A 24838-nucleotide genomic window follows, 5' to 3' on the forward strand; every position below is an offset into this window, starting at 1 on the left:
TATGTAGTGTCAGAATGAAGTTGCTAATCAGTGTATTCTTATTAAATGGACAATTACAATGATTATAATTTATGGTTGAAATATTTTAATATGATTGTCAGGTGAAAATGAAGAAACTGTTTAATATGAAAATAATTTTCTTCTATTAATTTAGTGATATTTATAAAGTACTCTTTCTTGCAGATTAATTTAGATTAACTCTTCAGTCCCCTAAAAAACTCTATGAAATAAGGTCATTTTGCCATTTCAATTGAAAACAGAATTTGATTCCAAATGTCAGGCTAAACACAGACACATATGCATGTGCACACACACTCACACACACACACACAGATACGCAACAAGATTCATCACAGTGCTAGGCAAAAGAAAGAATAACGGTATCCATGAATTGGAAATATTTTTGGAAGATGACAAATTACATTTTTTATGTTATTTGAAATGTTTTTTAAAAAATATTTGTTTGCTTAGCATATAGTCAATCATTGTTAATGTCACCTAAATTCTTTGATGATCGACCCCTGCTGCATAGAAAGAAATATTCTGGCACTTGACCCATATTTGCTTACTTATAACTACTTTTGTGGAATAAAAATTCTAAGTTTGGTAATCATGAAGCTTGATTTATTCTGACTGTGGAACTGTAAATGTAACTGACCTTCAGTTAAATATTAGTCCTTTCTTCAAAACTTTCTCTTTTATTATGTTAATAGCAATGCTTCCATTTCTTAATGTAATAAAAGAGAAAGTTTTGAAGAAAGGACTAATATTTAACTGAAAATCAGTTACATTTCTTAAGTCAACAGTTCATAGTTCATATAAGAAACAATAACTATGTAAGATAATGGGAATCATGACTTAAATATATGTATATTTATGTTTATAATATATATCTAGTTATTTTATAATAGAATTGTGGCTATAATTAATGATGCTGGTTGGCTAATGTATCTAGAAATACACATTTTATTAAGGGCTCAATTTCCCTAAAATAGTACCTTCATATCTGAGGGATTCTTTTGAAACCCGGAAAGAAATTTTTTCCTGGGGATTTAGAGATGCAAAACAACTTTATAATTTAAAAATCAATGTTTGGTACCTTATAGATTGCCAGGAGAAATATAAATAGCCTCAGATATGCAGATGACACCACCTTTATGGCAGAAAGTGAAGAGAAACTAAAGAGCCTCTTGATGAAAGTGAAAGTGTAGAGTGAAAAAGTTGGCTTAAAGCTCAACATTCAGAAAACGAAGATCATGGCATCTGGTCCCATCACTTCATGGCAAATAGACGGGGAAACAGTGGAAATGGTGTCAGACTTTATTTTGGGGGGCTCCAAAATCACTGCAGACAGTGACTGCAGCCATGAATTTTAAAGACGGTTACTCTTTGGAAGGGAAGTTATGACCAACCTAGATAGCATATTGAAAAGCAGAGACATTACTTTGCCAACAAATGTCCGCCTAGTCAAGGCTACGGTTTTTCCAGTGGTCATGTATGGATGCGAGAGTTGGACTGTGAAGAAAGCTGAGCGCCGAAGAATCGATACTTTTGAACTGTGGTGTTGGAGAAGAAACTTGAGAGTCCCTTGGACTGCAAGGAGATCCAACCAGTCCATTCTGAAAGAGATCAGCCCTGGGATTTCTTTGGAAAGAATGATGCTAAAGCTGAAACTCCAGTACTTTGGCCACCTCATGTGAAGAGTTGACTCATTGGAAAAGACTGTGATGCTGGGAGGGATTGGGGGCAGGAGGAGAAGGGGACGACAGAGGATGGGATGGCTGGATGGCATCACGGACTCGATGGACGTCTCAGTGAACTCTGGGAGTTGGTGATGGACAGGGAGGCTTGGCCGTGCTGCGACTCATGGGGTTGCAGAGTCAGACATGACTGAGTGACTGAACTGAACTGAACTGAACTGAGATGGTGTAGCCATTACTCCCAATACCATGAGCTATGGTTAAGAATTTTCAGAGAGATTTTCTCTTTTCTTTTTCCAGTCAAATAGTGCCACAACTTGAAGAGGAAAATATCTTCAGAAACTCTCTCTGTAAGGTGGGATTTTTCCAGTTCACCCCACAAGAATGTTGCTCTTGGGGGTTTTATGGAGGATGTGCATGTCTGATCTCTCAGACAGACTTTGCCACTGTCTCTAGGGCTTTCTGAATCCTGTGACTGCACTCTCTTTTTATTTCTGGCTTTTGAGGTTAGTGTTTTTGTCTGTTTGTTTTTGCCTAATACCACCTCATATACTTAAAAACATTTCATCCAGAATTTTTAGTCATGCTGCTTGGTTTCATAAAAACCTAAGGCACCATGCTATGAATTTCCTCTTGTGCTCAGTTGACTTTTTGAGAAAATTGAAATTCAGTATTGAGATGTTTCATTTGTCCATCAAATATTTATTGAATGGCTACTTTGCAAGTGGTTGCATGAATGAAAGATAAAAATAAAGATCCTTGTCTTGATGGTTCTTGCATCCTAGTGGTTAAAGGACATAACACACAATAAGCAAAAGAAATAAATGAGTGAATTAGCATGTTAGGTAATGATAAAACCATGAGGAAAAAGAGAATAGGGTAAGAGAGTTGGGAAAGAGAAGGCTAAACTGCAGGACGATCTATCACGGTAGACTTCATTGAGGGGGGAGAGCTGAACAAAGACGTGGTGAGTGTAGGTGAGTGTGTCTTCATCCCTGACTTGTAAAAGGCTCTCAGTTCAGTTGAGTTGCTCAGTAGTGTCTAACTCTTTGTGACCCCATGGACTGCAGCACACCAGGCCTCCCTGTCCATCACCAGCTCCAAGAGTTTGCCCAAACTCATGTTTATCAAGTCAGTGATGCCATCCAACCATCTCATCCTCTGTCATCCCCTCTTCCTCCTGCCTTCAATCTTTCCCAGTATCAGGGTCTTTTCAAATGAGTCAGTTCTTAGCATCAGGTGGCCCAAGTATTGGAGTTTCAGCTTCAGCATCAGTAAAAAGCTCTAAGCACCAATATTTGTCCTACCTTGGAGCATGGAATGGGAGGAAAAGGGAGAAAAGACCAAGAATGTGGCGAAGAGAGGGTTCAGGGAATCTAACATCAAGTCTGGACCTTCTTCATCTATCTTAATTTTTAATGAGCAGCCAATCATATGCTGTTACTTTCTGTGAAATGATTCTATAAATGTATTGTATTAGTAAATTCTTTTCTTGGAGAGGCTTCCCTAGTAGCTCAGATGGTAAAGAATCTGCCTGCAATGCAGGAGACCTGGGTTTGATCCCTGGGTTGGGGAAGATCCCCTGGAGAAGGTCGTGGCAATCCACTCCGCTTTTCTTGCCTGGAGAATCCCCATGGACAGAGGAGCCTGGTGGGCCACAGTCCACGGAGTCACAGAGTAAAGCACAACTAAGCCACTAAGCACATAAATTCTTTTCTTGGAGTAGTTTCTGAGGCATGTTCAAAATTTAAATTTCTTCCACCCATATTTCTTTGGATTTTCTCTATCAATAATTAATATAACCTTTTTTCCCCCAAATCTCATACTTGTGAGATTAGAGAAATGCTCGCTTATTTTTATTTCTGTGTAATGTGACAAGTACTTAACTTGCATGAGAGAGTTTTACATACAGTGCTCATACTTTAGAATAATGACCTATTTTAACCTGCCATGAATTCAGAAGGTGTAGGATACTAGGAAATTAGTCAGCAATCAATTTTTCTGACACATATTTCTATTCAATAATTTCTTCCACTTTGCCCTAAATGTTCTTAAATAAATATAAATGTAGATTTTCAAATAATAAAGAGGTAATGTTTAATATCGTTTAAAGTTTCATTAGTACGGACCCTTACAGAAATACTCAGCATTTGTAAATACAAAGTTGTTTCTAATCAAGATTTTTCTTAGCAACACTGCAACAGCAAAAAATATATACTTATAAGGAAAACTGCCGGGGTCCAGCCCCGGTGGATCCAGGGTGATTTGAAGGTGGGGGGACGGCGTCGGCGTCTTTGGAAAAATACATATTTAACTACAGATATAGAGAGAGATTAGAAACGGATAGTGTAGTAAGAGATAGTGTAGTGGAGAAAAGGAGGCTAAATCCAGATGGGAATTCAGCCAGAGAAACGGGAGCAAGAAGGAAGCGACATGGGGGAATCAGTCTTTCTGGAAACTGATCTGATTTCTTTATTTTGGGGTTTGCTTATATACCTTTTGTTACGTACAGGGATGAATACAGAGTCATGTGGGGGTCAGCAGTCCTGACCTTTATCAAAATCAGGTACTTCACATAAAAAGGTCTTAGGGATTTTATGATCCTTTCTTTCTGATAACCAAAAAACTTGTTTTTTCCAAGGGTGCTTTTTCTTAAACCAGTCACCACCCTCCAAATAAAGTTGCATTCCTATAGGATGAGGGTGTAGTGAGTTACAATCAAGAAAGGAATTTATTTAACCCAAGGTTGACATGATTAATCTTAAAGGTTAATACTTATTTCTCCTATATGCTAGTTATATTAATTATAAAGGCAGGGAACATGGAGATTTAGCAGCAAACATCAGCCCAACAAATAAAAATCCTTTCACCAATGCTCCCCTTAAGATCTATTTAGTCTTAAGATAGTGATAAAGTTACATTTTTACATAGCAAGGACACAGTGATTTATAACAAAGTACAGTGATCTATTACAAAAGAGAAAATCCATTAACTCAAAAAGTCTAGTATTGCTAACCTTAAAACTACTATATTTCCTTTTCTATATTCCAAATACATTGATTAATATATTCCCAGGTGCCTAGGGATATGGAGGCCTGGCAGCAATCATTGACTCAACAAGAAGAAAAAGCCCTATGCTAATTAAGACTCTCAAAATACTCTAAAGCTCTCTGTGCTGTTTATGGTTAACAGGTAGTACAAAATCATGTGCTTAGTGGCAGCAGTATGGATAATCCTGTCACACAAGCTAGTCTGTCAGCAGAGAGGTTTGACCTGAGACATCCTTGTCCCACCCAGAGCAGGGAATTAGCAGCAATTATTGACACAACAAACGAAAAACGCTTCACCAATACAATTCCCAACCAACCCACTACACTAATAATTTCCAACTCCCCAAAAGAGTTTGCCTTTAGCAAGTACAAAACATCTCGTGCCTCTCAGGTTGGGAGGCTGTAAACAATCACATGTGGCCAGATGAACCAGGTGGGCTAGATAACCTTCAGAGGAGTCTGTAAGCTGAAACACTCTTGTTACGCCCAGGAATTTTTATTGCCTTGGAGCTGCACGTTTACTCCTTCTCTGGGAGAAACGGTTATGGGGGAGAGCCCCCTGTAAAGTCAGAGGTGTAGGTGAGAGCATAAAACAGACTTTGGTTTTGGGGTAGATGCTCGGGAACAGGGGGTTTCCTGAGGCTTGATCCCGCCTTTGTGTATGCCAAGCCTCCTTCCTCATGACCTTTGCCATGGGCGGAGTTCCTCACGCTGGCCCCCGGCAGAAAACATATTCAAAAATATTTCCCCAAATTGAAAGTAAAGTTCAAAAGTAGCGCTTGCTAGCATTTGTTTCTTTAATATTGTTCTTTTCCTAGTAATCAAGTTTTATAAGAACTGGTATCCATTTAGCTAATGTGTGTCCTGCTAGAGGTGTATCAGTCTTACTGATACTCTGATACAAAACTGTGTTTTGGTCTGTTAGGCTAATGGACTTGAGCTTATCTTAATTAAGAAGGTGTCCTTTAACAATCTTTCTAATCACTAATTCTCATTTAAACTGAGACCTTAACTGTTCCATTGCTGATTCTAATAGCCAGCTGGGAATTATCTTTCTTATCATGACTTCTTCTAACTGACCTGAAAATTGGAATAAAATTACTTTATTAGATTTTTTTTTTTTACTATTTCCTGGTATATAATAAACAACAGGAAGGAAAAGAATAATACCTGATGTTCACTTTCTATGAACCTTTCTGATTTTCTTCCCTTTCTTATTTACCTTTAAGATAAAATCAGGTTTCCTCTTTTCATAATGATCTAATAATTTCATGTTTTAGAATATGAGTGTGAGTTTTGATGAGGCTCTTTAAAGCTTAAGTTTGAAATACAAATAAATGTTATTTCCTGAATATTACCTTCAAATAATAATGAATAATATTTCTCCTATGTAGTCCATGACTAAATCTTTCCACTTAAAACTGTATTATAATCCTTTGGATATTTCTATGTTGTTCATCATTTTCTGTGTATGGAAGAGGAAAAGGTATGGAGATGACAACATTTATCTTGACATCACTGGCATAAGTTCTTTGCAATGGGAAGCAGGATCAAAGACTGAATGATTAAAATTAAGAAATACAAGAGAGGTGTTAAATCTTTACAGGCAGTAGGTGCAATTCTTTTCCTAGTCAAAAAGTATCTAAAATTTCTTATTTAAGTGTAATGAGACACATTTTTGTAATGTCATTAAATTCAGCCTGCTTACTTAGATGAAAAGTGTTTTGCTGTGTGGTCTTCATTAAGATAAACATTTTCTATGATTAGTGTAGAGACTATAGACAATTACTCAGGCAGCAACTGCTCCCTCTAAGGAGGGAGCTTACTTCATAGGTTTTACTGCAATGGTTCAGCTTTTCCGTTGTTGCCTTGCCTTTAATACAAAGATATCCCACTGCTGGGCATACACACCGAGGAAACCAGAATAGAAAGAGACATATGTACCCCAATGTTCATTGCAGCATTGTTTATAATAGCCAGGACATGGAAACAACCTAGATGTCCATCAGCAGATGAATGGATAAGAAAGCTGTGGTACATATATACAATGGAGTATTACTCAGCCATTAAAAAGAATACATTTGAATCAGTTCTAATGAGGTGGATGAAACTGGAGCCGATTATACAGAGTAAAGTAAGCCAGAAAGAAAAACACCAATACAGTATACTAACACATATATATGGAATTTAGAAAGATGGTAATGATGACCCTGTATTCGAGACAGCAAAAGAGACACAGATGTATATAGCGGACTTTTGGACTCTGAGGGAGAGGGAGAGGGTAGGATGATTTGGGAGAATGGCACTGAAACATGTATACTATCATATAAGAAACGAATCACCAGTCTAGGTTCGATGCAGGATACAGGATGCTTGGGGCTGGTGCACGGGGATGACCCAGAGAGATGGTATGGGGAGGGAGGTGGGAAGGGGGTTCATGTTTGGGAACTCATGTACACCCGTGGTGGATTCATGTCAATATATGGCAAAACCAATACAGTATTGTAAAGTAAAATAAAGTAAAAATAAAAATAAAAAAAAAGATAAATTGATCTCTATTCACTTTGATACTATACATGCTTCTTTATATTCTATATAAGGCTTGACTTTCAAGAAAAGATTTACGATAGTGCTGCTCGAAAAGTTAAGAATAGTGGGCTTTTTAAATATCTGCTTAAATGTATCCTTCTCTTACCTACAACATTGCCAGAAGACTCTATGCGTTTCTTTATGTCCTAGTGATTGATTACAAGAAGTAAAACAATGTCTGCTATCATATCACATTTTGGCAAAAGGCTACTTTTTACTTTTTTTAATTGTTGTGTCTATAAAAAGATTCCCATGTCTATACAATTTACACGTAAGCCCATAGCTATAATATGCTCTGATGTTTGAAGATAACTTTATAATGTTATTATTTAATAAACAGTGTATAAAACAGTAGAAGAGTTACATAAATCTTTATTCAAGCAAAATAAATGACTTGTGACAAATGACCTTTTACTTCCTTTTTTATTATACACTTTGAGCTCTGAAGCTCTAAATGTTCAAGATTCACAGATTTTTCTCTGTTTTTTTTTTTTTTTTGAGACAGTTGTTAAATCACTGGCAGCTTGAAACAAGCCATGGCATGACTATCTGCAGCATGAAAATCATCAAATGCTACAATTTTGGGCTTGCTCCAAACTCCTCTTCCTCTCCTCCACCACAGTTTTCTAGCACACCATACAAAATTCTTGTCAATGTTTATTTTTATTTTAGGTGCTGGTATAAATATCCGACATAAATTTTTCATATAATAAGCATTGCCTGTATACTGTCATTCATTAAGAAGTTTACTATTAATAGTTGTTGAATTAAACATGCCAACTTATATTGTCCTAGTAACTAAAATAATATCTTCTAGAAAATTATGTGAAATAGTGAATTATCTCTTTTGTTTACAGTGATCGTGGAAAGTGGAAATATAATCTCTTTTGTGGCTTATATTAATTCTGGATATTGTAAGATTTATAGAAATATAATAGGATTTACAAAACTACAATCGAGAAAAGTGGTAAGTTTTAAATGTATGTATTCTTTTTAACTGATTAATCTACTTTAATCAATAGGAGATATTAAACATGGTTTTCTTGTGTTTATTGATCATTTTTATTTACCTTGTGTTGTGAAACAGCTGTTAAATTTTTTAAACTAATTTTCATTGCATTTGTTTTATTCTTGTTACTGAGCTCTAATATGTAAAATAAATTGTAAGACATGTTGAGTTGTAAGACTTAGAAATGACCTAGAAGCTCATTAAAAGATGCTTGACATTATTTATCAAAGAAATGCAAATTAAAACCACAACAAAATACTTTTACAAGCATATCAGATTGGTTAAACTATACTTAACATATCACTCAGAAATTCCACTCTAAATATTTACTCAAGAGAAATAAAATACACATTTACCAAAAGTCTTATGTGAATCTTCAGATGTCAAAACATAAGTAATAATCTAAATGTCCATTGACAGTGAGATGAAGAAAAACATTGTGGTTTATTCCTGGAGTATCATGCCTCAACTAAAAGAACCTCATGCACACAAGAATATGGATGGGTCTGGAAGCACTAGGTTGGGCAAAAAAGTGAAACTCAGAAGAATGCATTCTGTATGATGTCAGTTTTATGAAGTTCTAGAATAGGCAAGTTCTAGTTCAAACTGGATTTAGAAAAGGCAGAGGAATCAGAGGTCAAATTGCCAATATCCGTTGGATAATAGAAAAAACAAGGGGATTCCAGAAAAATCATCTTCTGCTTCACTGACTATGCTAAAGCTTTTGACTGTGTTGATCACAACAAACTGTGTAAAATTCTTAAAGAGATGGGAATACCAGACCACCTTACTGGCCTCCTGAGAAACCTGTTTGTAAATCAGGAAGCAATAGTTATAACTGGACATGGAACAATGGACTGGTTCAAATTTGGGAAAGGAGTATATCAAGCACATCAAGGTGTATATTGTCACCCTGCTTATTTAACTTATATGCAGAGTACATCATGTGAAATGCTTGGATGAAGCAAGGCTGGAATCAAGATTGCCAGGAGAAATATCAATAACTTCAGATATGCAGATGACACCACCCTTAAGGCAGAAAGCAAAAAAGCAATTAACGAATCTCTTGATGAAGGTGAAAGAGGAGAGTGAAAATCCTGGCTTAAAACAACATTCAAAAAAGAAGACCATGGCATCCGGTCCCATTACTTCATGGCAAATAGATGGGCAAACAATAGAAACAATGACAGACTTTATTGTCTTGGGCTCCAAAATCACTGCAGACGGTGACTGAAGCCACGAAATTAAAAAACACTTGCTCCTTGAAAGAAAACCTATGAACAATCTAGACAACATATTAAAAAGCAGACACATTACTTTGCCGACAAAAGTCCGTCTAGTCAAGGCTATGGTTTTTCCAGTAGGCGTGTATGGATGTGAGAGTTGGACTGTGAAGAAGGCTGAGCACCGAAGAATTGATGCTTTTGAACTGTGATGTTGGAGAAGACTCTTGAGAGCCCTTTGAACAGCAAGGAGATCCAACCAGCCCATCCTAAAGGAAATCAGTCCTGAATATTCATTGAAAGGACAGATGCTGAAGGTGAAGCTCCAATAATTTGGCCACTTGATTTGAAGAATTGACTGATTGAAAAAGACCCTGATTCTAGGAAAAATTGAAGGTGGGAGGAAAAGGGGGTGAGAGAGGATGAGATGGTTGGATGGCATCACCGACTCAATGGACACGAGTTTGAGCAAACTCCAGGAGTTGGTGATGGACAGGGAAGCCTGGCATGCTGCAGTTCACAGGGTTGCAAAGAGTTGGACACGACTGAGTGATTGAACTGAACTGAACTGATAATCAGCAGATAGGAAGAATTGTAATAATCTTATTATATATATATATTTTTTTAATTAGAGGATAATTACTTTACAATATTGTAATTGGTTTTTGACATACATTACCTCATGCGAAGAGTTGACTCATTGGAAAAGACTCTGATGCTGGGAGGGACTGGAGGCAGGAGGAGAAGGGGATGACAGGATGAGATGTCTGGATGGCATCACTGACTCGATGCACGTGAGTCTGAGTGAACTCCGGGAGTTGGTGATGGACAGGGAGGCCTGGCGTGCTGCGATCCATGGGGTCACAAAGAGTCGGACATGACTGAGCGACTGAACTGAACTGAACTGAAGCCTGGCATACTGCAGTCCATGGGGTCTCAAAGAGTTATCTCATACAAAGTATACTAAATTATGATTGCTAAATGGTATCCTATGATGTTGAAAAATGGAATTAGTCCAAGGTTTCATAAACATCTTGGTGGATTAAAACATTTAATTTGTAGATCACTAAACTATGGGGCTTTCATTTATTTTATATATGCTGAAATTCTCTTATCAATCTGCTATTTTTCTAACAAAATTTAAGTGTATGTGTAAATAAGTGTCCTCTTGATTTGCATGAAAATACTAACTTATTTTAAATACCATATACCAAAATGATTTATGAAGAGTACGTTTCTGGTAGTAATAATATTTATCCATTACGTGAAAGTGATTTCATTAAACATTATTTGTATCTATTACAGAAAAAAATTCAGAAACATGTTTATATGGGTCGACTTAATGAGAAGGAGTCTTTTGGTGAGATAAGTGTTCTTCTTCAAGTTCCTTTCACCTGCACAATAGTTACTGGAGAAGACGTTGAGATGGCAATTATTGAAGATAAGGACCTACATGGTAAATACATAACTGCCTTTTATTTCAACTGTTCTGCCATTTTATTTGATAAGTTTTTGATAAGAGTAGTTGTATTTCACAGACAAATTAGGATACTCAGGTAAGTATGGGTGTATGTGTGTTATTTGCAGAGGAAACATATTTATATATAATCCCATTTATAACTTCATAGTTTATCTGCATTGATTGTGCTACTTTTGGAATATATTAGCAATATTTTAAAAGACTTGGATTGTAAATTACTAAAATCTCCTTGTTAATTCCCGCTATCATCAATAGCAACATTTCCTCCCTTTCTAGATTTTTTTAAAATCACTGCTTCCTTGTTTCTTATTCATGTCAATTTTGTACCCTCGTCCAATATATAATCCAGATCAGGTATATGTAAAAATCCATGGTTTGCAGTATCTAAACTTTTATCTTAAAATTAATTTTTAATTTTTTGTTGAAATATAGTTGACTCACAATGTGGCGCTAGTTCCAGGTGTACAACAAAGCAAAGTGAGTCAGTTACACATATGTACACATCCACTCTTAGGGGTTTTTTTGAGATTAAAAAAATGACTTTATTGGCAAACTGAAATTTAAGAAATCAAGTCCTTTTACAGATATTGCCAAAGAAGTCCATTAAATTAATTTTAATAGTCATTTCCTAAAGTTGAGATTTATTTATTTTTTCCATTTTTTAAAATATAAATTTATTTTAATTAGAGGTTAATAACTTTAAAATATTATATTGGGTTTGCCATATCAACATGAATCCGCCACAGGTATACACGTGTTCCCCATCCTGAACCCCCCTCCCTCCTCCCTCCCCCTACCATCCCGCTGGGTCGTCCCAGTGCACCAGCCCAAGCGCTCTGTTTTTTTTCCCTTTTAGATTCTTTTCCCGTATAGGCCATTACAGAGTGTTGAATAGAGCTCCTTGTGCTCATTATTTGTCTATTTTATTACTATATACTGAAGTGTGTATGCCAATTCTAATCTCCCAGTTTTCCTTCTTTATCCCTTAACGAAGTTATAAACAAGTTATCCTTCTTTATTCCCTGGTAACCAAAAGTTTTTACATTTGTGACCATACTTCTGGTTTGTAAATAAGTTTATTTATATCACTTTTACTTAGATTCCACATTTAAGTAATATCATGGATATTTATCTTTCTTTGTCTGATTTACTTCAATCATATGATAATATCTTAAGTCCATCCGTGTTGCTGTAAAGGGCAGAATTTTGTTCTTTCTATGACTAACATTCCATTGTATATATGTACTACACCTTCTTTATCCTTTCCTCTTTCGATGGACATTTAGGTTGATTCCATGATCTGGCTCTTGTAAATAGTGCTGCAGTGAACATTGTGGTGTATATATCTTTCTGCATTATGGTTTTCTCTGGCTATATCCTTAGGAGTGGGATTTCTGGGTCATACAGTTATTTTAGTTTTCGTTTCTTAGAAGACGTTTTATATTGTTCTACTTAATGGCTATACATTCCCAACAGTGCGGTAAGTTTCAGTTTTCTCTACACACTCTCCATTTTATTGTTGATACATTTCTTTGATGATGGCCATTCTGACCATGTGAGGTGATGTGTTGCTGTAGTTTATATTTCTCTAATAACTAGTGATGCTAAAATTTTAGAGCTCTAGAGGTATTGGAAGAATAATCACCCAGTCATGTGTGATTGACCCTCCAAATACTATAAATATTCAAATAGGATATGCACTTGTAGAAATTAACATAGGTGAGAGATTTGCTTTCAGATCAGTTCAGTTCAGTTGCTCAGTCGTATCCAACTGTTTGTGACTCCATGAATCACAGCACGCCAGGCCTCTCTGTCCATCACCAGTTCCTGGAGTTCACCCAAACTCATGTGCATCGAGTCAGTGATGCCATCCAGCCCTCTCATCCTCTGTCATCCCCTTCTCCTGCCCCTAATCCCTCCCAGCATCAGAGTCTTTTCCAATGAGTCAACTCTTTGCATGAGAGATTTATTTTAAATAAGCTCAATTAGAAAATTTTCTTATTACTTATATATGATTTGGCTGAATTCTCTTTTCTGAATTTCAAGGGTTTTTTTTTTTTAATGTTTCTTAGAGAATATGTATCCTCTACCTTTTTAATTCTGATTGTGTTCAGCTTCAAATTCATGTGTCCACTTTCAGTAGGTATCCGTTTGAAATTGCATTGACTAACTCTTTCCTTCTATGACATTCAACTACCAAACCTCTCAAGATACATGTCACTTAAGAATATGTACTAACTACTAATTATATTTACAATAGTCTCACTTGACATAGGCTAGATTTTTCTTTGCATGTACCAATGATGTTAACTGATGCAATGTAAATGCACTTTGGACTCTTTTGCGTAAAGCAACATGTCACACAGGACAGTCCTTCTCTAAAGCATGTATCAGAATCATCTTTGTCATCTGGCAAACTAAAATTTAAATAGATGTCATAGTTCCAGTTTTATTTGTGTTTTGTGAGTATTGTCCATATTTTTAAATTCCATGTATTTGTTCATTTGGAACTGATGTTATAAACCTACTGACATGTTGGGTGACTAATTAAACATTTAGTTTTCCAGTAATGCATTTTACAATTCCTCTCCAAATTTACTGTATTTAACAATCTTTAATAGATTGCAACATAATCCACATATGAGAAAAAAACATTATCTCAGGGATATAGTTCACACTCTTATTTGCTCCCATATAAATTCTGTTAAAGAACCAATATCACTTAAATGATCCAGGTTATTAACGATATTTAGTAAATACCTAAAGGAAGCAGCTTAGTCACTATATTTTTACCTGGGATAAGTCGAACAGAATTCAAGAAACATAAAAGAGTACATAAATGCTAAATATTATATATGGAGAATTATATATATAACTGTATATGATCATAGAGGAAACGTTCAGTAATTAATTGGACATTATTTAAAAGGACTTAAAGTATTTTTTTTTCATTTAGATTGTTAACTTTTGGAAAATAGCAAATAACTTGTTTCATAATCTATGTAAATTCTCCTCAGATGTTACCTTAAGTGTCTAGAAAAAACTGAGAACAAGATTATTAAGTTTAAGCAATATAAGTATATATTTTCTTAATATAATGACACTGGGAATTTAGCTTATCTGATTACTATTTTTATTAAGGTAATGTATCTTTGCCCAGATGCAGAATTTATACTTCAAGTCATTTAGATTAAAATTATACATACCAACTACCTTAATTTTATTGATATCTGAAATTCTCATCATACCATTAAAGCAAGTGTACCACTTTTGTAATGAGAAATAATTGCTTTCATGTAAAAAAAGGATTGCCACTGTTATTAATTATATCTCATTCAACCATGAATAACTGAAAAACTAAGAGACAGCTATGAATTTAATTGGGCTTTTCTAAAAGGAAAATTCCAATTTCAAGATGTCATCAGGACACACTATCTGAACGGTTTTGTTTGTTTTATTATTAGCAGGAATATCAAAAGGCGTTTATCTCTGATAATAATTATTTTAAACAAAAACCTAGGAAACCAGATTTTTTTCTTTTACCACAGATATGTCTTTTAGATGTTTTAGAAGCAATGAATGTATTCTTATTGAAAAGATCTCCATCCCAGCATTCCTCGGTATTTCTTCTCTTTGCTGAGACGCGTTATAACCAGGTGTCTCCTTGGTAACAAAGTTAACCAGAAAAGCTTAGACTCTTGAATGATTTGCTACCATAACTATGCTTTCCTTTCCTCTTTGTTTTTTGCTTCTGTTTGATGATAAAATTGTTGTGTAAATATATATTTCCCAGTTAAAAATAAGGTATGACACAATAATTTTTGTCTAGAAATCCTTTTTACTTATTACTAATAATGTCAATGAAGAAACACAAATTCATTTGAGGTTAATTTTTATTTTATCTTAGACAAAGTTTTGTGTGAAAACAATGTATTTCATGTAACTTTCTCAGAAACTAATGGAGTAAAACATCATTCAGTTCATTAGGAATTTCATAAACATATTGAAGAAAAATTTATTGTTAATGATAAAACCATTCAAATATTTTAAACATTTTGTAGACATGTAGAAGTAGTTCATAGTTGGGAAATTAAGTTTATTTTAGGAAATATCACATATCTTACATATTATACATATGAATAAATGATAACATTAATCAAAAAACTGATAAATTTTTAAAAGTTTATATTGCTTATTTTACATAAAGAAGTCAATGTTTTGCTTGGGTATTTTCAATAATTTGTTTCATAAACAAAATATTAAACCATTTCAGTTTATGGTTTTGGGGATGACAGAGTTGACTTAAGTCTATTTTAAGAAAAGAAGCAGGAAGATCTATAATACTCTATTCTCAATTTTAGACTTGCTGATGCTCTACTTTATACTTCACAGTAAGCTACTTGTTCTACTAAATGCTGTTCTATCATAAATGTAGTCCTTGATGAATTATGTAGTCAGTGATTCAAAGGGTCTGTGTTTGAATTGTTCTGCCGTGTCTCTCAACAAGAAGGTATACTTGTAAGCAGGATTATTTGCTGTTGGTGAAAATGATCTTACACAATTTGGGCACATTTAGTTTTAAAAATTTAACTATAACCATTTTGCATTCTCCTTGCATAAAAAGTTAAAATGTTACTCTGGGTTTTTGGGTGCTTCTATTAAAATATAACCACAAACTACTGTATACACAAAAGCAATAACTGGTTTATTGAAAAGTTCAACTTTGCATTCACAAAGCAACTGTGCAATGTCTTCCACATGCTTTGATATTTTTTCAGTGAGAGGAGTTTTCCCCCTGCCCTTTAAAAACAAGTCTAATGATTTTATGAATACTCTAAGTCATAAAATATGCTAAAATTTATTTTTAGTTTCCAAATATTCTCAACTGAGTTATTAATGCATCTAACTTGATAAGCAGCATGTATCCAAATTCGATGCAGTGTTGGTTGGCTTGCTACACTCTTGTTCCTTGTTTTCTTGCTGCTTGTCAGCTGGGGAATCCTTCTCAGCCACTAGAGGATGCCCCATTCACAAGCCCTCTCCATCTCAGCAATGAAAAACTCCCATCCGATCTCTCACACTGAATCATTCAAATTTCTTTTCCCTACCAACTGCTTTTGAACAGCTCATTCTGTGGGTGATCTTGCTAGGTTCATCCAGATAAGCTCTCTAGAAGAAGATCAACTTGTTAGTAGTCTTACTTTTTTCTGTGAAATCTCTCTGATTTATAATATAACATAACAATGGAAGTCATACCGTAATCATGAATGGCACATTAGAATACTGCTGCCACATTGCTGGGGGCATAATCACCCATATAAAAACCACTTCATTAATTTTCTCCTTTGATGAAGACAGTCTGCTATGGTGAGAATATCATGAGTGTTTCAGATAAAACTTCAGTGTGCTAATTTGTAGTCTCTCATCTTCTGTGGGGCTTCTCTGGTGGCTCAGATGGTAAATAATCTGCCTGCAATGAGAGAGACCTGGGTTTGACCCCTAGGTTGGGAAGATCCCCTGGAGGAGGGCATGGTAACCCAGTCCAGTATTCTTGCTGGAGAATTCCATGAATAGAGGAGCCTGGTGGGCTACCGTCCATGGGGTCCATGGGGTCATAAAGAGTTGGGCATGACTGAACAACTAAACACATCATCTTCTGTGAACTGTGGCTGTAAGAGATTACCCTAACCCCTAGATTCTAATGTTTTAATGGTAAAACTTGGTATAACAATAATTACTTTCTAGAAATATCCTGACCCAGGTGAAAGCCTTAGAAAAGTGTCAGATACACATTCAGACTTGCATAGTCATATTTGGAAATTTTACTAGAAATCTGCATATTGGGTAATCAAAATAGCTAACATTAGTGATTCTTTACTGAATTAAATCGCTTTATTTGCATTATTGCATTAAATCTAATGACAATCCTTTGAGGTAAGCTTATTAAACAAATTTTACAAAAGAGGAAACTAATGCTTATAAAGCGGAAGACACTTGCACAAATAAACAGGAATTTGTAGTGATGGAGCCAGAATTCAGGCCCAATTCTGTACAAAGTCCATGCTCTTAACTATGCTTCTCATTTTATAGAGGAGAAATTGGAAACTTAGAAAAAGGGAAATATTTAACTGAGGACGTTTGTCTAATGTGTCAGAGCACATCTTGGAAACCAGCTTTCAAGGCTCATAATTATATAATACTAAGCATTGGTATTTATTAATTTAATTTATGTGTGAATAGCCCTGGGAAGTAGAACCATTCTACTTAGAATGTAATACAAAAATACGTGTTATACCAAAATACTATTTATGGAAGTAAAGTTTTTAAAAATATATATAAATAAGTAAAACATTTTGTAGTAATGTAACTTATTTCTTTAGAGAAATTGTTTTAATATATAGATATTAAAATGTTGTGGAGCTCTAAAAGGGAAAATCAGTGAAACATTGATATATAAATTACATATAACTTTTAGGGAAATATTGTTGTCTCTTTAGGAATAATTTTTTCAAAATAAAATAATAGTTAAAATATATTTTATAATTCTTGAGATGTTTTAGGCAAAGAAAAAAAAAATGTTCCAGAAGAAAAATCTTCTGATTCTTCATATATATATAAATAGGAATAATTAGATGCAATGATCTTCAAACTCTTCTGAAAGCACAGTTTACTCAGTGGAATACTTTTTGAAGTGGTATTTCAACAAATGTATGCTTAATTGTATATAATATGTATATGTTATTGTATCATGATCATGATAAGACACAAAAGAGAGAGTTTTAAAGTATGAGATTAAAGTAGAAAGAAATTCTAATATTTTCTTTCCATACCATATTGGATGAATTTGTGTAGGAAACCAGGGCATACAGCTTCCTTCAGAGAGCACCGGTTTGTATACACGGATGTGAAGTAAGGAGCAAAGATGCAGTCAGGTTTTAGACTAATGATGCAGATGCCATGTGTTGCCTTGAACTCTAAGTTACTGTGCATCATAAGAAACGAGGAAATCACACATAAGCATGAAAGTGTCCAGTAAAGTTGGTGGATGGGACGATATTTAGAAAGCAGGAAAGAGTTAATAATTGTGTACAACACAGGAAAATCAATCATGGCAAGAACTTGAGTTCTCTCTATTATTTTTTTTAAATTTATTTGCTTTTAGTTGAAGGACAATTGCTTTCCAATATTGTGTTGGTTTCTCCCATGCATCAACATGAGTCAGCCATAGGTGTACGTATGCCTCCTCCCTCTTAAACCTCGGCTTCCCTCATAGCTCAGCTGATAAAGAATCCGCCTGCAATGCAGGAGACCCCGGTTTGATTCCTGGGTCGGGAAGATCCCCTGGAGAAGGAATAGGCTACCAACGCCAGTGTTCTTGAGCTTCCTTTGTGGCTTAGCTGGTAAAGAATCTGCTTACTATGCCGGAGACCTGGGTTCAGTCCCTGGGTTGGGAAGATCCCCTGGAGAAAGGAAAGGCCACCCACTCCAGTATTCTGGCCTGGAGAATTCCATGAGGAGTTCATGGGGTCGCAGAGTTGGACACGACTGACCGACTTTCACTTTCTTAAACCTCCCTCCTACCTCCTACTCCATTCCACCCCTCTAGGTTGTGACAGAACCCCAGTTTGAGCTCCCTGAATCACGCAGCAAATTTCCACGACTATCTATTCTACATATGACAGTGTATATGTTCCCATGCTATTCTCTCCATTCATCCCACCCAGTCCTTCTCCCGCACTGCCCCCCCGCCCCGCCCCCAGTCTCCCCGCCCCCTGCCTCCCCACCGATGTTCATGAGCCTGTTCTCTATGTCTGTGTCTCTACTTCAGTTCAGTTCAGTTCAGTTCAGTTCAGTTCAGTCTCTCAGTCGTGTCTGACTCTTTGCGACCCCATGAATTGCAGCTCGCCAGGCCTCCCTGACCATCACGAACTCCCGGAGTTCACTCAGACTCACGTCCATCGAGTCGGTGATGCCATCCAGTCATCTCATCCTCTGTCGTCCCCTTCTCTTCCTGCCCCCAATTCCTCCAAACATCAGTCTTTTCCAATGAGTCAGCTCTTCGCATGAGGTGGCCAAAGTACTGGAGTTTCAGCTTCAGCATCATTCCTTCCAAAGAAATCTCAGGACCTATCGCCTTTAGAATGGACTGGTTGGATCTCCTTGCAGTCCAAGGGACTCTCAAGAGTCTTATCCAACACCACAGTTCAAAAGCATGAATTCTTCGGCGCTCAGCTTTCTTCACAGTGCAACTCTCACATCCATACATGACGACTGAAAAACCATAGCTTTGACTAGACAGACCTTTGTTGGCAAAGTAATGTCTCTGCTTTTGAATATGCTATCTAGGTTGGTCATAACTTTCCTTCCAAGGAGTAAGCGTCTTTTAATTCACCTCATTAGCACTGACTCAAATGTTTCCCTTTTTATGACTGAGTAATATTCCATTGTGTATATGTACCACAGCTTCTTTATCCGTTCATCTGTCAATGGGCATCTAGGTTGGTTCCATGGCCTAACTATTGTAATAGTGCTCCAGTGAACATTAGGGTGCATGTGTCTTTTTCAATTATAGTTTTCTCAGGGTATACGGCCAGTAGTGGGATTGTGGAGTCACAGGGTAGTTTTATTCCTAGTTTTTAAAGAAATCACCACACTGTCTTCCGTAGTGGCTGTATCAGTATACATTCCCATCAACAGTGTGAGAGGGCTCACTTTTCCCCACATCCTCTCCAGCATTTGGTGTTTGTACATTTTTTGATGATGGCCATTCTGACCTGTGTGTGATGATATCTCATTGTAGTTTTCATTTGCATTTCTCTAATAAAGAGCAATATTGAGCATCTTTTCATGTATTTATTATCCATTTGTATGTCTATTTTGGAGAAATGTCTGTTTAGGTCTTCTGCCCGCTTTTTGATTAGGTTCTTTGTTTTTCTGATATTGAGTTGCATGAACTGCATATATGCTTTGGAAATTAATCCTTTGCCAGTTTTTTTCAGTTGCTATTATTTTCTCCCTTTCTGAAGTGTTGCCTTTTCACCCTGTTTATAGTTTCCATTGCTGTACAAAAGCTTTTAAGTTTAATTAGATCACACTTGTTTATTTTTGCTTTTATTTCCATTACTCTAGGAGGTGGGTCATAGAGGATCTTGCTTTGCTTTATATCATACAATAGAAAGTAAGTTCTTTTAGCACGCTTTTGTGTCTTGAACAGCTGAGAGTTTTACAACTATTTTTGAAGGGGTTTGCATAAGAGTCAGATAAGGGAAAATGGTGGTGCTATAATAAAATAATTATGTCAACAGACATAACAGTATCTAAAAATATGCCATTCCTTAATTCACCTGAAACAGTTGCTAGGAGTTACTGTTGTCATGTTAGAGGTAATTACAACCAAATTCATGTAACAAGCACTAAATTGAATGGAAATTTCTATCTCTCGACCTGAAATGTCATTGTATTTATCCACTTAAGACTAAATTATATCAAGACAGTGGTATTTTTAAAAAATACTAAACAGACTTAATAGTTTTCTGGGGCTCTGGGGAGGAAAGAGGTAAAACAATTGCCCTGTAATTTATGTATCTTTATTGGAGAGATGATTTGAGGGAAAGAAAGAACACAATTGATCCACTCTACTCTCCTTGGAGGTCTCAGGAAATAAACTATTGATATTTGATAGGAAATGCATGCATGCTCAGTCATGTCCAATTCTTTGCAAGCCGAGGGACTACAGACTGCCAGACCCCAGATCCCAGTCCATGGGATTTTCTAGGTAAGAATACTGGAATAGGTTGCCATTTCCTTCCTCGAGGGATCTTTCTGAGCCAAGAGTTGAATCTGTATCTTCTATGTCTCCGGGCATTGTGGGTGATTTAGTAGAAAGAATCCTTATCAATGGAACACTCTTAAAAAGATATCTTTGGCTAGGATTGTTTATAGCAAACAAATCTAGGATATGTGAGGTTTAATTTCATAGAAAATATTAAATAAGATCACTTATCTAAATATAAACTAAAAATTCTTTATAAGCTTAATGTTTCCTGCTCTGTGGAGTAACTCACATATCTTACTTGGAAACCTCATCTGGTATTCCAGGTTAGAAATTCATGTCTAAAGAATGATATAATGGCCCTGGGAGTCATCGTTGGTGTTCCAAATTTCTCTCTGCTATACTTGTTTTTGCTGCTAGCTTATATCATCAAACTATTAGTAAATATGTAACTCTGATCTGATACATATGATTCTTTGGTTAGCTCAGGGAAGAGGAGAAGAAAGAAAATGAAATAAATAGAATAACTTAAAATAAATAAGTTGAAAATAGAATAACTAGAGAAAGAAATGAAGTTGCCAGAATAGCTGCTTTTGTCTGGAAGAAAATAAAAGCATACCATCTCTATCTTATTGCAAACATAAAAGTTAAAATTCTTGATGATATGTAGAGTTAGAGGTTAAAAAAATCTTCTAAATAGTACTCCATTTTCTCTCTTCCCATTTCTTAGGTATTTAATGTAGCAATGCCTCATGTCCAGGTACCAAAATCCTACTGTTTTGGGAACAAATTGCTGCAAACTTAATGTCTTCACAAGAAAAAATTGTTATCTTACAGTTCCAGACATTGGAATTCTGATATAGGTGACACTAGGCTAAAATCATGGTGCAAGTAGGCCTGTAGGCCATCTAAATGTCCCAGGAGAAAATGTTTTCTTGCCTTCTGCAGATTTTAGAGATCTCTTGCATTCCTGGTTTTTTCAGTCTCCTCCTCCATCTTCAAAGCCAGCAGTGGCCTACCTTTAAGTCTTTCTCTGAGTCTTGCACTTTGCCTCATTCATCCACATATTTTTTAATTATAGAAGGAATTTTATTTATTTTTGTTAATGTACACTGTTTAAAGATTGCACTCTTATTTATAGCTACTACAAAATACTGGCTATATCCCCTATGTTGTGCAGTGCACCCTTGTAATCTATTTTATACCAAATAAGTTACACCTCCCATCCCCAATCCCTGTACTGCCCCTCCCCCACACTGGTAACCACAGCCTGTTTTGTGTATCTGTGAGTTTTCTTCTTTTTTGTTATATTCACTAGAATGCTATATTTTTCAGGTTTCATATATAAGTGATTTTTTCCTTTTTTTTTTTCCTCATCAAGTTTTGCATAGTCTAGCAAGCTAGTAGTTAACAAGATTGCTTCCAAACTCAAATTCCTCATTCCTCAAAGGTTTGTTATAGTGTCACTCGTAGGTCAGCCTGGTGAAATAGTTATTATCTGCAATATTTAGATATCATTTCAGAGAGGAAAACAGAAACATGTTGGAACATACATTGATACTTACAATTTCAGTTAATAAATATCATTGCATTTACTTTCATGGCCAAAGTAATGCACATGGAATGCTCAGTGAGCATCAGGAGTGAGACATATGATCCTCACACGGGTATGAGCAGAAACATTGGTGGCAAGAAATGCCATCTATCCACTGAAAGAATTCGTTTGAATATAGAAATTAATATATATATATATGCAAATATTTTCTACACCAAATTCTCTGACTGTGTGGATCACAGCAAACTGTGGAAAATTCTTAAAGAATGGGAATACCAGACCACCTGACTTGCCTCCTGAGAAACCTGTATGCAGGTCAGGAAGCATCAGTTAGAACTGGACATGGAAGAGACTGGTTGCAAATCGGGAAAGGAGTATGTCAAGGCTGTATATCGTCACCCTGCTTATTTAGCTTATATGCAGAGTACATCATGAGAAATGCTGGATTGGATGAAGCACAAACTGGAATCAAGATTGCCGGGAGAAATATCAATAACCTCAGATATGCAGATAACACCACCCTTATGGCAGAGAGCGAAGAAGAACTAAAGAGCTTCTTGAAGAAAGTGAAAGAAGAGAGTGAAAAAGTTGCCTTAAAGCTCAACATTCAGAAAACGAAGATCATAGCATCAGGCCCCATCTACTTCCCATGAAGTAATGGAAACAGTGACAGACTTTGTCTTTGGGGCTCCAAAATCACTGCAGATGGTGACGGCAACTATGAAATTAAAAAATGCTTGATCCTTGGAAGAAAAGTTATGACTAACCTAAATATCACATTAAAAAGCAGAGACCTCACTTTGCCATCAAAGGTCTGTCTAGTCAAGGCTATGGTTTTACCAGTAGTCATGTATGGATGTGAGAGCTGGACTATAAAGAAAGTTGAGTGCTGAAGATTTGATGCTTTTTGTGTTGGAGAAGACTCTTGAGAGTCCCTTCGACTGCAAGGAGATCCAGCCAGTCCATCCTAAAGGAAATCAGTCCTGAGTGTTCATCAGAAGGACTGATGCTGAAACTGAAACAACAATACTTTGGCCACCTGATGCAAAGAACTGACTCATTTGAAAAGACCCTGATGCTGGGAAAGATTGAGGGCAGGAGGAGAAGGGAATGACAGAGAATGAGATGGTTGGATGGCATCACCGACTTAATGGACATGAGTTTAAGTAAACTCCAGGAGTTAGTGATAGACAGGGAGGACTGGAGTGCTGCAGTTCATGGGGTCACAAACAACTGAGCTACTCAACTAAACTGAACTGTATGAATGTGTTTTAAATGCATAGCCTTTCTTCATTTGGATGATGAATTATAGTTATAACATTTATTGACACTAAGAATTTTCCAAAATTAACTTCAGGATATATGTATATATCAGTTCAGTTCAGTCACTCAGTTGTGTCCGACTCTTTGCAACCCCATGAATTGCAGCACGCCAGGCCTCCCTGTCCATCACCAGCTCCCAGAGTTCACTCAGACTCACGTCCATTGAGTCAGTGATGCCATCCAGCCATGTCATCTTCGGTCGTCCCCTTCTCCTCCTGCCCCCAATCCCTCCCAGCATCACACTCTTTTCCAATGAGTCAACTCTTCGCATGAGGTGGCAAAGTACTGGAGTTTCAGCTTTAGCATCATTCCTTCCAAAGAAATCCCAGGGTTGATCTCCTTCAGAATGGAGTGGTTGGATCTCCTTGCAGTCGAAGGGACTCTCCAGAGTCTTCTCCAACACCACAGTTCAAATGCATCAATTCTTCGGCGCTCAGCCTTCTTCAGAGTCCAACTCTCACATCCACACATGACCACAGGAAAAACCATAGCCTTGACTAGATGGAACTTAGTTGGCAAAGTAATGTCTCTGCTTTTCAATATGCTATCTAGGTTGGTCATAACTTTTCTTCCAAGGAGTAAGCGTCTTTAAATTTCACGGCTGCAGTCACCATCTGCAGTGATTTTGGAGCCCCCAAAAATAAAGTCTGACACTGTTTCCACTATTTCCCATGAAGTGATGGGACTGGATGCCATGATCTTAGTTTTCTGAATGTGAGCTTTATGCCAACTTTTTCACTCTCCTCTTTCGCTTTCATCAAGAGGCTTTTTAGTTCCTTTTCACTTTCTGCCATAAAGGTGGTGTCATCTGCATATCTGAGGTTATTGATATTTCTCCTGGCAATCTTGATTCCAGCTTGTGCTTCCTCCAGCCCAGCATTTCTCATGATGTACTCTGCATAGAAGTTAAATAAGCAAGGTGATAGTATACAGCCTTGACATACTCCTTTTCCTATTTGGAACCTGTCTGTTGTTCCATGTCCAGTTCTAAGTGTTGCTTCTTGATCTGCATATATATATAGCATTATATATTATATGTGTTACATATATATATAATATACATTATATATATTACATATTTATATAATATAATATATTATATTATATGTGTTATATATAATATACATTATATATTAC

General features: G+C 36.2%; 1 protein-coding gene across 1 annotated transcript in view; it reads left to right on the forward strand.

Annotated features, from left to right (window-relative positions):
• Window positions 1-11946, forward strand: part of CNBD1 (cyclic nucleotide binding domain containing 1) — a 405676-nt gene extending 393730 nt beyond the window's left edge. Inside the window, exons 12-14 of the mRNA XM_018058081.1 lie at window positions 8197-8306; window positions 10877-11127; window positions 11925-11946. Of these exons, the coding sequence (XP_017913570.1) occupies window positions 8197-8306; window positions 10877-11127; window positions 11925-11946 (383 nt within the window). The remainder of the gene's footprint in view (window positions 1-8196; window positions 8307-10876; window positions 11128-11924) is intronic.

Source organism: Capra hircus, chromosome 14 (assembly GCF_001704415.2).
Source record: "Capra hircus breed San Clemente chromosome 14, ASM170441v1, whole genome shotgun sequence".
Taxonomy (NCBI): Eukaryota; Metazoa; Chordata; class Mammalia; order Artiodactyla; family Bovidae; genus Capra; species Capra hircus.